The sequence below is a fragment of the Elgaria multicarinata genome, chromosome 20 (assembly GCF_023053635.1).
Source record: "Elgaria multicarinata webbii isolate HBS135686 ecotype San Diego chromosome 20, rElgMul1.1.pri, whole genome shotgun sequence".
NCBI lineage: Eukaryota > Metazoa > Chordata > Lepidosauria > Squamata > Anguidae > Elgaria > Elgaria multicarinata.
In genome coordinates this window covers 1,613,171-1,626,258 of record NC_086190.1, presented here as the reverse complement: position 1 = coordinate 1,626,258, position 13,088 = coordinate 1,613,171, and the positions used below count along the sequence as shown (strand labels likewise).

At 48.1% G+C, this 13,088-nt stretch overlaps 1 protein-coding gene across 1 annotated transcript in view; it reads left to right on the top strand.

The window, feature by feature from the left end:
• Window positions 1-13,088, top strand: part of CAMTA1 (calmodulin binding transcription activator 1) — a 696,337-nt gene that overhangs the window by 194,920 nt on the left and 488,329 nt on the right. Inside the window, exon 3 of the mRNA XM_063145348.1 lies at window positions 8,507-8,574. Within this exon, the coding sequence (XP_063001418.1) occupies window positions 8,507-8,574 (68 nt within the window). The remainder of the gene's footprint in view (window positions 1-8,506; window positions 8,575-13,088) is intronic.

The window sequence follows — 13,088 nt, the reverse complement described above, 5'->3', positions numbered from 1 at the left end:
TGACACGCTGGCTTTTGTTTGCAATATTGGGCAAAATGCAAGTGACAAATGTCAAGATAGGAGACAGCCGCAAACAAAGCGCTCGCCTGGAAGGGACAATGGATGGGGTTTAATTGATTTTCCTTTTCTTCTTTCCCTTTTTTGTGTAAAGACATTGATTTGACCCTGTAAGACACACGGAGTCGATCATTAGGGGACATAACGCACACCGAAAGGCGGTTTATTATCACAGAAACCTCACTGCACACGTGCGGCTTTTGTCTTTTAATTATTATTTTAATGACATCTTTGTTATCTCCAGTAGTGCAAGATCTTTCTCTCTCTCTGTCTCTTCCCCCCCGCCCCCAACCGCACAATCCCACCATAAATGATGATTGCACTTGTGGAGTGAATGAATGCAGGGCTTTTCACATACTGCAGAAGTCGAGGACGGAGCGGCTGAATAAAAGGTCCCTGTCGCGTTGCAAGCCTTGAAATCCTGTGTTTTGTTTTTGAAATTTCAGCCCGAGTTATTTCGTTAAACAGGAAAAAGAAAACATGATCAGGCACATGCCTTTTAAAAATGTAAAATCATCAAACATAGCAATTGATAAGCAAACAGACATTCAAGACAACTCATTGTAGCAAAAACCGGATAACTAATAACAAGGGCTGGTTGGACGTTGTCATTGTTTTTAAAGCATATTTAGCATTCCATTGATCTTCTTCCTTTTTTCCCCTTGCAAGGAACCTAAAGCAGCTGTCATAGCCGTCCCCATCTCCATTTCTATCCTCACAACAACAACCCTGTGAGGTGGGTCGGGCTGAGGTTCAGCGACTGGCCCAAAGTCACCCAGTGAAGTACTGTGGCCAAGGAAGCCAGATCTCCCGAGTCCCAATCCAACACTCTCCTTTGAGCTAGTAAAGAAAACCCAGGTTTCTAGTCCTTAAGGGTCTATAATGAGCTCTGTGAACCTTTGGGGGTGCTGCTTGCTTGGGGAAATTCCATAGGAGGTTGGAATATGACTTCTGGGGATTGGGGACTTCTGAGCTGGACGATGTGCCTTTGCCTGTCCCCGTGACTCAGCAGAGTCAATTTCACAAAATAGTAACAACAATAATAACTAGAGAATAAATAATCGAATGCATGGGAAATCCTGCTTAATTTTTCTAGGCCAGGGGACCAGTGGGCACATTTGGAATTTTGAGCCAGTGTTGTGGGCACTCTCACAAAATGGCTGCCATGGTCAGCCACAAAACTCTCGAAGGCAAACTGCTGGGACTACAGGGAAAGTAACTTTGCCAAGAATTCAGCTATAAGGCTTCGAGGTTTTGCTCGATTTTTTTTTGCCGAGATTGCGCCTTGCTGATTCTCACATCCGTACCCTTTGTAAAGCACCCAAAAGAACAACAGCCCCATTTCATAGGAGGCAAATTGGTGTTTCTCCAATTGCTTGGAGAAACACTTCTGGAGGGCACCAGGCTGTGTATGTCCTATCAGCCATGAGCCATGCTGGTTGGGAATGATGGGAGTTGTAGTCCAACACATCTGGAGGACACCAGGTCAGAGGCTCTACCAGTTACAGTTCTGAATGTAGATCGGGTCGGCAATGCCCACGGTTCCAAATGCACATATGTGATCATGAATGTATCCACTGCACATGTATCCAGTGCACATGAATGCATCCAAAGGCACATGTGTGAACATGGATGCGCCAGGCGGTATGCAGCCTGCTGTCTCGCCCACCGCCGCTGCTCCGGAGGTAGGTGGGTGACTCCGGTCACATCTCGTCTGACAACTATGCGTGTGTTTTGCTAAGTTGTCTTTTAGATTGGTGGGCAACAGGACTGTTGCTGGTTGAGTGAAAGCAGCCGACTCCTGGAACAGAAGTGCCTTTGGTGATGCAAAGTGTGTGAGTGTGTGTTTGTGTGTGTTTAGGCCTGATACAAGCATGTCCCTGTTATTATTTGGGAAACGCTTCTGGGAGAAGGGGATGGATGTGGCATCTTCTGATCAAGAAGTGACTCACAGCACCTCCTGCCTACCTGTGGGGCAGAGTTTAGGTGAGTCTCCAGAGCCCCAAGAAACCCTTCGTATTTGCTCATTTGCATGATTATCTTATTTCTCGCCTGCCTTTCAGGCCTTGCTGGCGGTCACAGCAGCCAGAGTCCCTGTCCCCTGGCTTTCCTAATCACAGCTGGCCCTTGGCCAGGGAGGTGTGTTCCAGAGGAGGGGGGCCTCTGGAGATCATCTGGTCCCCAACACCTCCTTGAAAAGAAAGAACAAGCAATCCAGTCTGGCTAAGCAGAGTGGTGTAGGAGCAGCCGACAAATCGGGCATAGGCACAGGAGGATAAAAACTGCCTTCATGTTTTTTGTTTTATGCGGGGCAAGTTCCTAGTCCTCATATCATAGAATCATAGAATAGCAGAGTTGGAAGGGGCCTACAAGGCTATCGAGTCCAACCCCCTGCTCAATGCAGGAATCCACCCTAAAGCATCCCTTACAGATGGCTGTCCAGCTGCCTCTTGAAGGCCTCTAGTGTGGGAGAGCCCACCACCTCCCTAGGTAACTGGTTCCATTGTCGTACTGCTCTAACCATCAGGAAGTTTTTCCTGATGTCCAGCTGGAATCTGGCTTCCTTTAACTTGAGCCCGTTATTCTGTGTCCTGCACTCTGGGAGGATCGAGAAGAGATCCTGGCCCTCCTCTGTGTGACAACCTTTTTAGTATTTGAAGAGTGCTCTCATGTATCCCCTCAATCTTCTCTTCTCCAGGCTAAACATGCCCAGTTCTTTCAGTCTCTTCATAGGGCTTTGTTTCCAGACCCCTGATCATCCTGGTTGCCCTCCTCTGAACACGCTCCAGCTTGTCTGTGTCCTTCTTGAATTGTGGAGCCCAGAACTGGATGCAATACTCTGAGGCCTAACTAAGGTGGAATAGAGAGGAACTAGGACCTCCCATGATTTGGAAGCTATACTTCTATTAATGCAGCCCACATATATGTACAGAGAAGCCCCTGAATGTGAACTGGAGCCTTTTTCTGATCATTGGGTTTGGAGAACAAATGAATAAACGGGAACGGCTGGGGCTGGGTAGGTGGAGGGGCTTTAGGATTTCAGGGAGACTTTAAACAGGCTCAAAGGCCCTGGCCAAGATCTCCCAGAGCCTGCTCAGCTCTTCCTGGCATCTTGATCCCACCCTTCCTCCAAGACGCCCAAGGTGTATGAGGTTTCCATTCCCACTTGTATCCTGTGAGGTAGATTCGGCTGAATGAGAGCAGCTGGCCTAAGGACACTCCGTGACCTCCATGGCTGAGTGGAGATTCGAACCTGACTTCCCCCAGTCCAGGGCCTCCATATTGCCAACCAACCAACCAGACTTTTCCTGCCTAAACATGCCCACGGCTGCACCCTGAAGAACTTGGAATTAGCTTTAAAGGTAAATAGCAGGCAGAGGAGGAGTCCATGTAGCCCATTGCCTCGGTCCCCAGGTCTTGATTCGTAAAAAGCATCATTGATCAAACAAGGCAGAAAGGACTTCCAAGGGGCCGCCGTCAGTGGTTGTCCAGGTGTTCATTGAGCCAGGGGCCTCCATGAAGCAGGACTCTGGACGGGAACCGCACCGCTTCCAAAGGGGCATCCGGGGCTATGAATCTTTCCGGGCAGTTTATCCCCCCACCTCCAGTGTGTTGCTTCCCCCCCCCCTTTCTAACGTGGCAAAAAGGACATAAATTCCTCTCTCATAACATTGACATCCCATTATAGTAACCTCTCTTCAAGGAGGGATCCCTTGATATGAGTTTGATATTATCCAAAGTTGCTCTGCAGGATTTTCTGGATTGACTGCAGCTGCAGGAGCGGAGGCGGCGGTCCCAGTGCCGCCAGAAGGCCGTTTCGCCGCGCTTGGTGGTTATATTCTTGAACGGCTCCCCTTGGTGAAGGAGGAAATGGGGACAGGGAGGCAGCCCGTATTTTTGCTGGCTAAGCTTTGCAGCTTGAGGACGAGTGACCAGAACGTCCTGCATCAAGATGGCGATGTCCCTATAAGCCGCTTGCTAACAAGCATCTGTGTGGCTAGGGGGAATTGCTGCATGAAGATGGGGGGGGGGAAGTGGGTGCTCTCCCGATTCCCCTGTACCCCCTCCCTCAATGACTTAAGCAGTGGAGACCCCCAGGGAGCAGCAGCTGTGGGTGGGGGCCGCAAAGAGGCCGCGTCAACACCTGGGCATGCTGGCCCCCACCAGGGCAGGTGACGCGTGACGCCCCACCCTTTCCTCCTTCTTAGAGTTAAGAAATATTTGATAGTCAGGGCAGCAGCCGGACATGTACATGGTGACCGATGTTCATTTTATTATTCCTCTTTTTATATATATACGATCCCTTTCTGCAATGAAGTCGTAGTTCTTCCCAGGTCAATGTGTTTAGCCTCAGGGCAGCAGGAGCGACGCCATTTTATCCCAGTTGTCCCAATGGCGCTGTTATTCAGGTTTAGAGGGCAAAACCACACAAGCTCAGCGTATTTCTTTTCCTTTTCTTTTATGATCGAGGTTGGCAAACAGGGTTTATTTATTTGCTTTAGCTCTAGCATATCAGGGATGTAGCAGAAGTTGTAAAGCATGCAATGGCAGCGGGGGAGAGGAGGGTAGAGCATGAAGTCCCCGGTCTGAGATGACCTCGCTGGTCTTAGGAAGGGCCCATCCGGCATCTGGCTTCCTTCAGTGCCCAACCAGAGACCCCCCAGGGAATCTGCACACAAGACCTCGAGGGCCTCCCACTCTGCCCTCCACCACGTGGTGCTCAGAGATACCCTCAAGAAGTTTTGGACTCCAACTCCCATCCTTCCCAGCTAGAATGACCAATGGCCAGGGGATCTGAGATGCGTGAGGCTGCTCTAGGTGGCTCGATGCAGCCAGACCTGGCCTGAACTCTTGCTGGGCCAGACGTGGCCCGGCCTGGCTACTCCCCAGCCTCCGTCAGGGAATTCCGTAACTTAATGATGTGAGCAATGAAGGCTGCATCAAGGAAGCATCAAACCTTTGAGTTTCTCCAGCTAACCTGGCATCAGCCCCAGCTCCATTGGAGGGCTGGCAACTCTTCAACCTCTGTCTGTACCTTTTCATATTTAAAAAAGTAACTTTTCATATATAACGCCCCCCCCCCCCCCCAATAATACTAAAAGCCATGAGTGCTTCCTTTTTAAAACAAATCAACTCTGTATCATACACAAACTGCTTTGTTTCCAGGAAAAAAATCCATGCCTGGCCTGAGCCATCGTTCTCTTGTCACCTCCAGGTTAGATTACAGCGCTTTGCACTTTGCTTGGGGCTTGCCCTTGGAGAGCGTCTGAAAACCACGGCTGCGAAGGGGTCTGATGGGAGCTGCCCATAATGACCAGTTTCTTGTTTGCTTCCAAATGCAATTCCAAGTGCCGCCTTTGGCTTTTAAAGCCATGAGTCTTTAGGGACCAAAATATCTCCGGGGCCACATCCCCCCCCCCATGTGAGCCTGCTTGAAACCTCCCCCCACCCCCATTTCAGAGGATCCCCCTCCAGTGTGAGATAAAAATCAGTAAGAGGTAGGCGTTTCCTCCCAGTGCAACTCAGTCCTCTTGGGGCCCAATCCGTGTGCTGGGAACGCCTTGAGGGGCCGGGGGTGGGGGGATTCCTCCTGAACTGAATGGGCATTTGCTCAGCAGGGTTTTTTTGAGGGGGGTGTCAGCGCCTGGTGTGGGTGTGGTTTTAAAGGAAAGGCATTTCACGTTTACAGAAGGGATTCTTGGAGGACTTCTTTGGCGGGTAAACATGTTGCTCAAAAGTCATTAATATGACATTCACGCAGCTCTAATAAAGTACATAAACACAGAGATCTGGCACCGCAGAAATGCACAGAGGAGGTGAAGTATGAGACTGAAAACTCAGACTATTGGAAACACGATATTTTTGTGTCTCATTTGGGAATAGTATAATTGCATTTAAAGGCTCTAGCAGATGCCTGGGCCAGCTGGTTGGGGACGTACAGGGTCTTGTCCCCGCCTCCGTCCTCACCCCGCCCTGGCCCACTTTAGTTTGTAACCACACAGATAAAGATAGTTCAATAAAAGCTCACGTTTAAAAGAAACTTATTCTCATATTTCCGGTACCTCTGGATCGAAAGCTTCTGGAAGTGTTCAAAGAAGATTCCCTATGACTAGGCATGTCTATAGATGGGGCAAGCTCTCCCCATAATCTGCACAGGAATGAATTAAGAAAAGACAAGCTTCCTACAGACGGCTCCTTCGCTGAGACTTTTACTGCTGTCTGACAAATTCCTACCTTGTCTTTCTATTTATTTATTATTTATTTATTTATTTATTACATTTTTATACCGCCCAATAGCCGAAGCTCTCTGGGCGGTTCACAAAAATTAAAATCATCATAAAACAACCAACAAGTTAAAAATACAAATACAAAATACAATATAAAAAGCACAACCAGGATAAAACCACGCAGCAAAATTGATATAAGGTTAAAATACAGAGTTAAAACAGTATAATTTAAATTTAAGTTAAAATTAAGTGTTAAAATACTGAGTGAATAAAAAGGTCTTCAGCTGGCGACGAAAGGAGTACAGTGTAGGCGCCAGGCGGACCTCTCTGGGGAGCTCATTCCATAACCGGGGTGCCACAGCGGAGAAAGCCTCCTCCCTTTTGAGCAATATCTGGTGAATGAATGAACTTGACTGTATTGGGTTGTAGCCACGGAACTACAGTAGTAATATGGCGCCATCCTGCCTCACCTGCTGCCCCTATTAAGCCTCAGCACAAGCTGGCACCTGACTTTCTATCTACCATTGTGTAAACAGGCCTCATTATTCCACACATGATATGATTTAACATTATTTGAATACCTGACTTTAATATATGACATGTTCAAGCATTTCCTATTCTGTCCTGGGGAAGTGCCCTATCACCGAACCCTATTTATGCCACTGAAAAGGGGGTTACTTTGCTTGCTCCTGCAAACAATTTATTTATTTATTTATTTATTTATTTATTTATTTATTTAAAAAGTGGTAGCGTAAAGCAAGCTATCCTGACCTTTTGCTTACTCCTTTTCAAAGGTCTCTCTGATAAAAAAAAAAAAAAAAAAAGCGTCCCTAGTCTCTTCCCAACAGATGTTAATGTTTTTTGTGGAAACGTTGTGAGTATTGGGTGCTCATCCCATCATGGCCAGGGAGGGTGGGTGGAGGCAGGCTTTTACCTGGGTCCATTGAAAAAAAGAAATGGAATGACCTCACTCAGGTGCTTCATGCACAGGTTAAGCAGCGTGGGTGGGGGTGTGGCCAGGTGGGACCTTGTGGGACCCCCCAAGCATCAGTGCCAAGGGTCAGACATAAAGGGCTGTCTGTCACCAAGGAATCTGGCCTTTTTTCGGCTTGCTGGATTTCGGTGGTGCACCTGACTCAGCTTGTATTCGAGTGCCCAGCCGCGGGTTTCTCCTGAAATCCAGGGACGTTTTGGGTTGTTTTGTTAATTCCAATTAAAAAAATTGTGCAATTTGCAGAAATTACACAAATTGCAGCTGCAATTTGCATAAATTTCTATTTGCAATTTTTTTAAAAAACACACACACACACACAGAAAATCTACAAGCTGGCCTGACTCAATGCAGATTGAGTTCGACATGGATTGGGCCCCAAGAGGACTGAGTTGTGCTGCAAGGAAACACCGACCTGTTACTGATCTTTATCTCATGCTGGGGGGGGGGTTCTGAAATGGGGGTGGGGGGAGGTTTTAAGCAGGTTCTTGCTGGTCATCCCTCATCAAACAAACCTTGTCGTTTCTGTGCAGGCTTGGGGTTCCTTGAATCCCGCAGTTAGGGGAGCAGGGTGAGAACTTCAGTCAGGCGAGATCTGGCTTGAGTCAAGTTGAAGCAGAGCGGGAGGGCTTGGCAAAGGCAGCCTAGCAGAAGCCTTCATGTGGCACCAGAAGCGTCCTGGGCCCTGATCCCAGATGGAACGACTTTCTGGAGTCCCCTGCTTGAACAGAGCTGGGCGGGGGCGAAGGGAGGGAGGCATTCCCAATTTGCTCTTCCCTGTGTCCTGTTCCTCCTGTTTCTGGTTTTCACCAGGACAATTTCTCTAGTTAATTCTGGGACTGGAGTTCTCTCTCTCTCTCTCTCTCTCTCTCTCTCTCTCTCTCTCTCTCTCTCTCTCTCTCTCTCTCTCTCTCTCTCTCTCTCTCTCTCTGCCACAGCACTATATACTTTTGCTCATTTGCATCACTTTCATGTGTACCTTGGAAAAATAACTGGGGGAATCAGTTGTGATGGGGCTGTCCGGTATAGCTGCACCCAGATGCGTTCCGTGCAGTGTTTTACTGAGCATTGGGCTGTACTATTCATTGCCGCGAGGGCCGGACTGAGACCTCTCTGTAGTCTCCTGGCCCCTGGCAACAGAGGACTTCAGCCAAAGGAAAGTCTGCTTAGAAGAGTGATCTTTTTGTGGTTTTGTTTGTTTGTTTAAACCATGTTTCTTTCCCTTTTTCAGGAAATTGCTGCATATCTAATAACGTTTGAAAAACACGAGGAATGGCTAACGACCTCCCCTAAAACCAGGTAAGTTTCCACAGAGCATTCGTGAAAATGTCCATTGATTAATTTTTCTCCTGATTTTACTTGACTTGCTAAATCAATTCATTGGTTACCCAGTGAAGGCAAAAGGCGGGAGCGGGGGTTGGGGGGCGGCGGAGGGGGCCAGTTTGGGAAGAACCAAGAGCCCCACCAGTCATGCTTGATAGCTTGTGACACCAAAGTCTCATTAATTGACTTAATGAGTATTTTATTGAATGAAATCAGATTGATTAAAACCAGGCCTGCTGCACTCCTGACAAGTGCTAGAGAAACGGGTTGAACGCGACGGCTTTATGTTTAATTAGATCTGTGCAGAGGGATGGGTTGAGGCGGCTCGGCTGAGTGGAGGGGTGTTGTCTGTCCATCTCCGCGGCATCCCCCAATTGTCACAAACTCTTTGGACCAGACATTAAAGAAAAAGGGAAGTGATGGAAAATCTGTGCGGATAAAGCCGAGATGGGTCCTCCATGGGCTGTTGCGTGAAGTGCTTGCGGGTAGGAGGGCCGCCCCCTTCCTGACGCCTTCCCAAGGAAAAGTCACGTACCTGGTCCAGATTTTAGGCAGGAATTGTCAGGTGGTTTTCCCAACTGTCATAAGTTTCACTTTCACTGCCTCTTGGGGGCACTTCCAACAAGCCATGGGCAGGAATTTTCTGCAGGTGTTTTCTTGTCGTAGGAAATGCAGACATGTTTAGTAGGGTTAAGGAGTGTGGAAATACCACTTTGCCTTTTTTCTTTAATCCCCCCCCCCCCCCCCGGAAGCAGTGAATGGTTTTGGTTTCTTTTTGTGTGTCCTCGGAATGGTACAGACAGGCAGCTCGTTAGAATAAAATGTGTCTTTTACCTTAATGGGTTAAATGATGTCATTTTGGTGGGTTGGGGTGATATCTCACCCTCCCTGCTTTGGACCCTGTAGTATCAAGGGAGTTGAAATTGAAATTAGTATTTGGAAATATTTAAAATTTGCCATTCAAATGTTGCCATTCGAAAATTTCAGTTTAGTTTTTGAACATGACACCTTTATTTCAGAATATACTCTGCACCTGAGCATATGGCTCAGAAGTGCATCTCGTTGTATTTCATGGGTCTTTACTGTCTGGTAAGCATTTGAGAGGATTGCAGAGGTAGACTGACTAAGCCGGGGCCTGGATGAACTGTTTCTCCCTTCCAACTCTGTGGTTCCCTGGGAGACGTTAAATTTTGAAGTTGCCTCTTCTCATGTACTGGATATTGCTGCATGTCCTCCATCGAATGGTGTCAAACACCTAACACCACGGTGTGCCAACTCTTTTAAATATTGAAATTGGCTATCTTATGCAGAGATACCATTATAAAATATTCAGTGAATATTTGGGCAATACTCACTCGTTCAGAGACAATTTGGTGCTTATTCAATATCAGGATTTGCAGGGGATTTTTTTTTTTGAGTATGTTTCCAGGAACAAATTAATTTCAGCTTTAATTAATTCAAAATGAATGAGAATTGGCTGAATAGAATTCCAACGTTTTCCTCATTGGGGAGCAGAGCCTGTTTTGCCGTTTCTCTGTTTTATTTTGACAAACCCAGATAAAATTTGGGGTGGGAGGCGAAGCAAAATTTCCAATCAGGACGGTTGTATCTTTGACGCCTCCTGCTTGAAGCCAAATTTTGAAGCCGTTGAAGGCTTGGAAGCATACCTCGGTGCACTCTCAAAACTGGACGCTTTGCCAAGGCCTTGTCTTGGTGATGTGAGGGCTCTTTCATGGGGCTGGATTTTGGAGAGGCATTGCCAAATTTGGGAATGAGTTGGATAAGATTCCAGCTCACCATCACACTGACCCCCTTTCTTTCCCCATCCGGTCGTAATGCCTCTTGCCCATGCGAAGTTCCTTCCTTTTTAATGTTTTGACATCAGATTCCTCCGTAATTAATTAGCGAGGGAAGAAATTCTAGCAAGATGCAGGAACGGTTATTGACCATAGCAAACTGTACACATGAATAGACCTGGTGTTGAGCAGCTCCCAGCTGAGGAGAAGGTTGAGCTGATCTCGAAACACAAGGAGACCCCCCCTCTCTCTCTCTCTTTTAAGGTTCCATCAGAATCCCAACGCACCTCCCTTCCAGCAGGCAAGCCTGCCTCATGGCCCATTTACTCTGAATGTGCTCCTTTTTTATATAGGTTTATTGCCCATATAGAAGGTTTATGGCTCTTCGTGTTTCACAAGGAGGTTGGTGACAGGATGTAGGCTGGCAGCACCAGTTAAAATTCGCCTCAGGTGACATTGGGGGCGGCGTGGAGGGGGGCTCTGCTTTGCCGAGGCTTCCCGTTGGTTGGAGCTTGTCACCAGCCACCGTGACCTTGGCGACCATTTTGTGTTGTCTTATGCAGCAGTTGTACACCAAGTCATCCCATCCAGGTCGGCTTTATTTATTTATCTGACAACGTTTACGAATCGCTTATGGTGAAGAAGCTTCTAAGTGATGCACGGAGGACAATGCCTGTTGGAAAAGCCATGCTTTCAAGTAGGTGCCCCAAACCCAGAAGGGACGGCACCTGCTCCATTTGTTGTCTGAGGGAGCTCCAGAGTGTGCGGGTTCTGACCTTAAAGCCCCTGTTCTGAGTCACAGTGGACAGACCCTCCAAAATCTTGGGTACCACTGGGAGGGGGGTGAGTGCAGCAACCAAGCAGGCTGGTAGGCAATAAGGAGGTCTCTTCAGTGACTTGGCCCTGCGTGGCAGAATCTTAAAGCTGGCCTAGCAACCTTGAGGCAGGCACTGCAGCCCCCTCAGCATAGTTGTCTGAGGTGTTTTGCCTGCTTTGGGCTGGTAGAGGCTCCCCAAGGGCTCAGGCTGAGTTGGACTGGAGCTAAGGAACTTCCAGGCCCAACCACTGGAGTTTCCTTAACTGGAGATGTTGGGGAATGGACCTTGGATCTTCTGCATTCGAAGCAGGTGTCCTGCCATGGAACCACGGCCCCTTTCTGTGGCTGCAGGAACATCCTCTCCACCTGCCTCTCTCCATTCATGGGTCCCTGCTTGCCTTGACAAGCTGGCTTCTATAGGCAGAGCTGAGAAAGACGCCGGCTGAAAACCCAGAGAGCTGCTGTGGGGCAGACAACCTTGGGCTAGATAAACCAAGGTGCTGAGTCACTGTCCAAAGTCCCCATGTCCGTCTTCACACATCACTTCCTTCATTCATGGAATTCACCACGACTAGAAGACCCCAGCTGGAACAGACCAAGGGTCCATCTAGTTCAGCTCTCTGTTCCCACAGCTGTCGACCAGGGACCCACAAGCAAGACACAAGTACAACAGCACCCTCCCACCCATGTTCTCCAGCAACTGATGCATACAGGCTTACTGCCTCTGATACTGGAGGTAGAAAATAGCCATCAGGGCTAGTAGCCATTGAATTTATCCAACCCTCTTTTTAAAGCCATCCAAATTAGTGGCCCTCACCACATCTTGTGGAAGTGAATTCCATAGTTTAACTCTGTGCTGTGTGAAGAACGTGTTGATAGCCCTTTGGCTTGGATGGCTTGACCAGGGGGCTTAGCCTGTTCCATGGCCCAAGAGGGGTGGTGGTGGTGGTGTCAATCTGTGTCCATCCATGTCGTGGAAGAAGGGAGGGCCCCCCTCTTCTTACATCCCCACTCTGCAGCTTTGAATGGCTCCCTTCCAGGGGAGCCAGTGTGCATGAACCAGAAATACCATAATTTTATATCCTGCCTTTTCTTGCAAGGAGCCCAGGGCAGCCTGCACGATCGATTCTCTTCATCTCCATTTTTATCCTCACCTGGCTTCCGGATGATCTTGACGCATAGGAACCAATCACAGAGTGCTTCCTGCACAGAGTCTGATGGTCGAATGCTTCTCTTTGGGGGAAGGGTCCGTCCCCTTCCACATGCGTACACACACACACACACGGCTCCCTCCCTCCCTCCGTCCCTCCCTCCCTCGGCTGAACAACAGCCAGCGTGAAGCTCTTGGGGGAAAATGCCACTTCCCGACCTGGCAGCTTGAGAGGTATCGTTAAAGCGGGAGATCACTGCCGCCGTGAGCCTGTGCCAAGCCAGCCTATCAAGCCACCCACAGCCATCTTGTGCAAAGTCGGGTGTGTGTATGTATCAGCAGCCCCATGGATTTGCAGAACGAGTTCCTTCCCCCCCCACACACATACAACTTTTGAGGGTTTGTTTAGTCTGCCAAAGGCAAGGCATGAAAATAGCAATATTTCTATTAATATTACAGCATCCTGCTCCTCCGTGTTTATACTTGAAAGCACCATGTCCCAGGAGGAGAAGGAGAGAGGGAAAAAGGCCTGTGTGTGCGTGCGTGCGTGCGCATGTGTGGTGTGTGCAACGGCTGAACAAGGATCTTAAATTACTTGTTTGAATTTGCTTTGGAATATATATATATATATATATATATATATATATATATATATAATATTAATTGCTTGAGTTTAATGCTGAGTTCATACAAACAGGCCTCTTGGTATTAAAGAATTAATGGCATT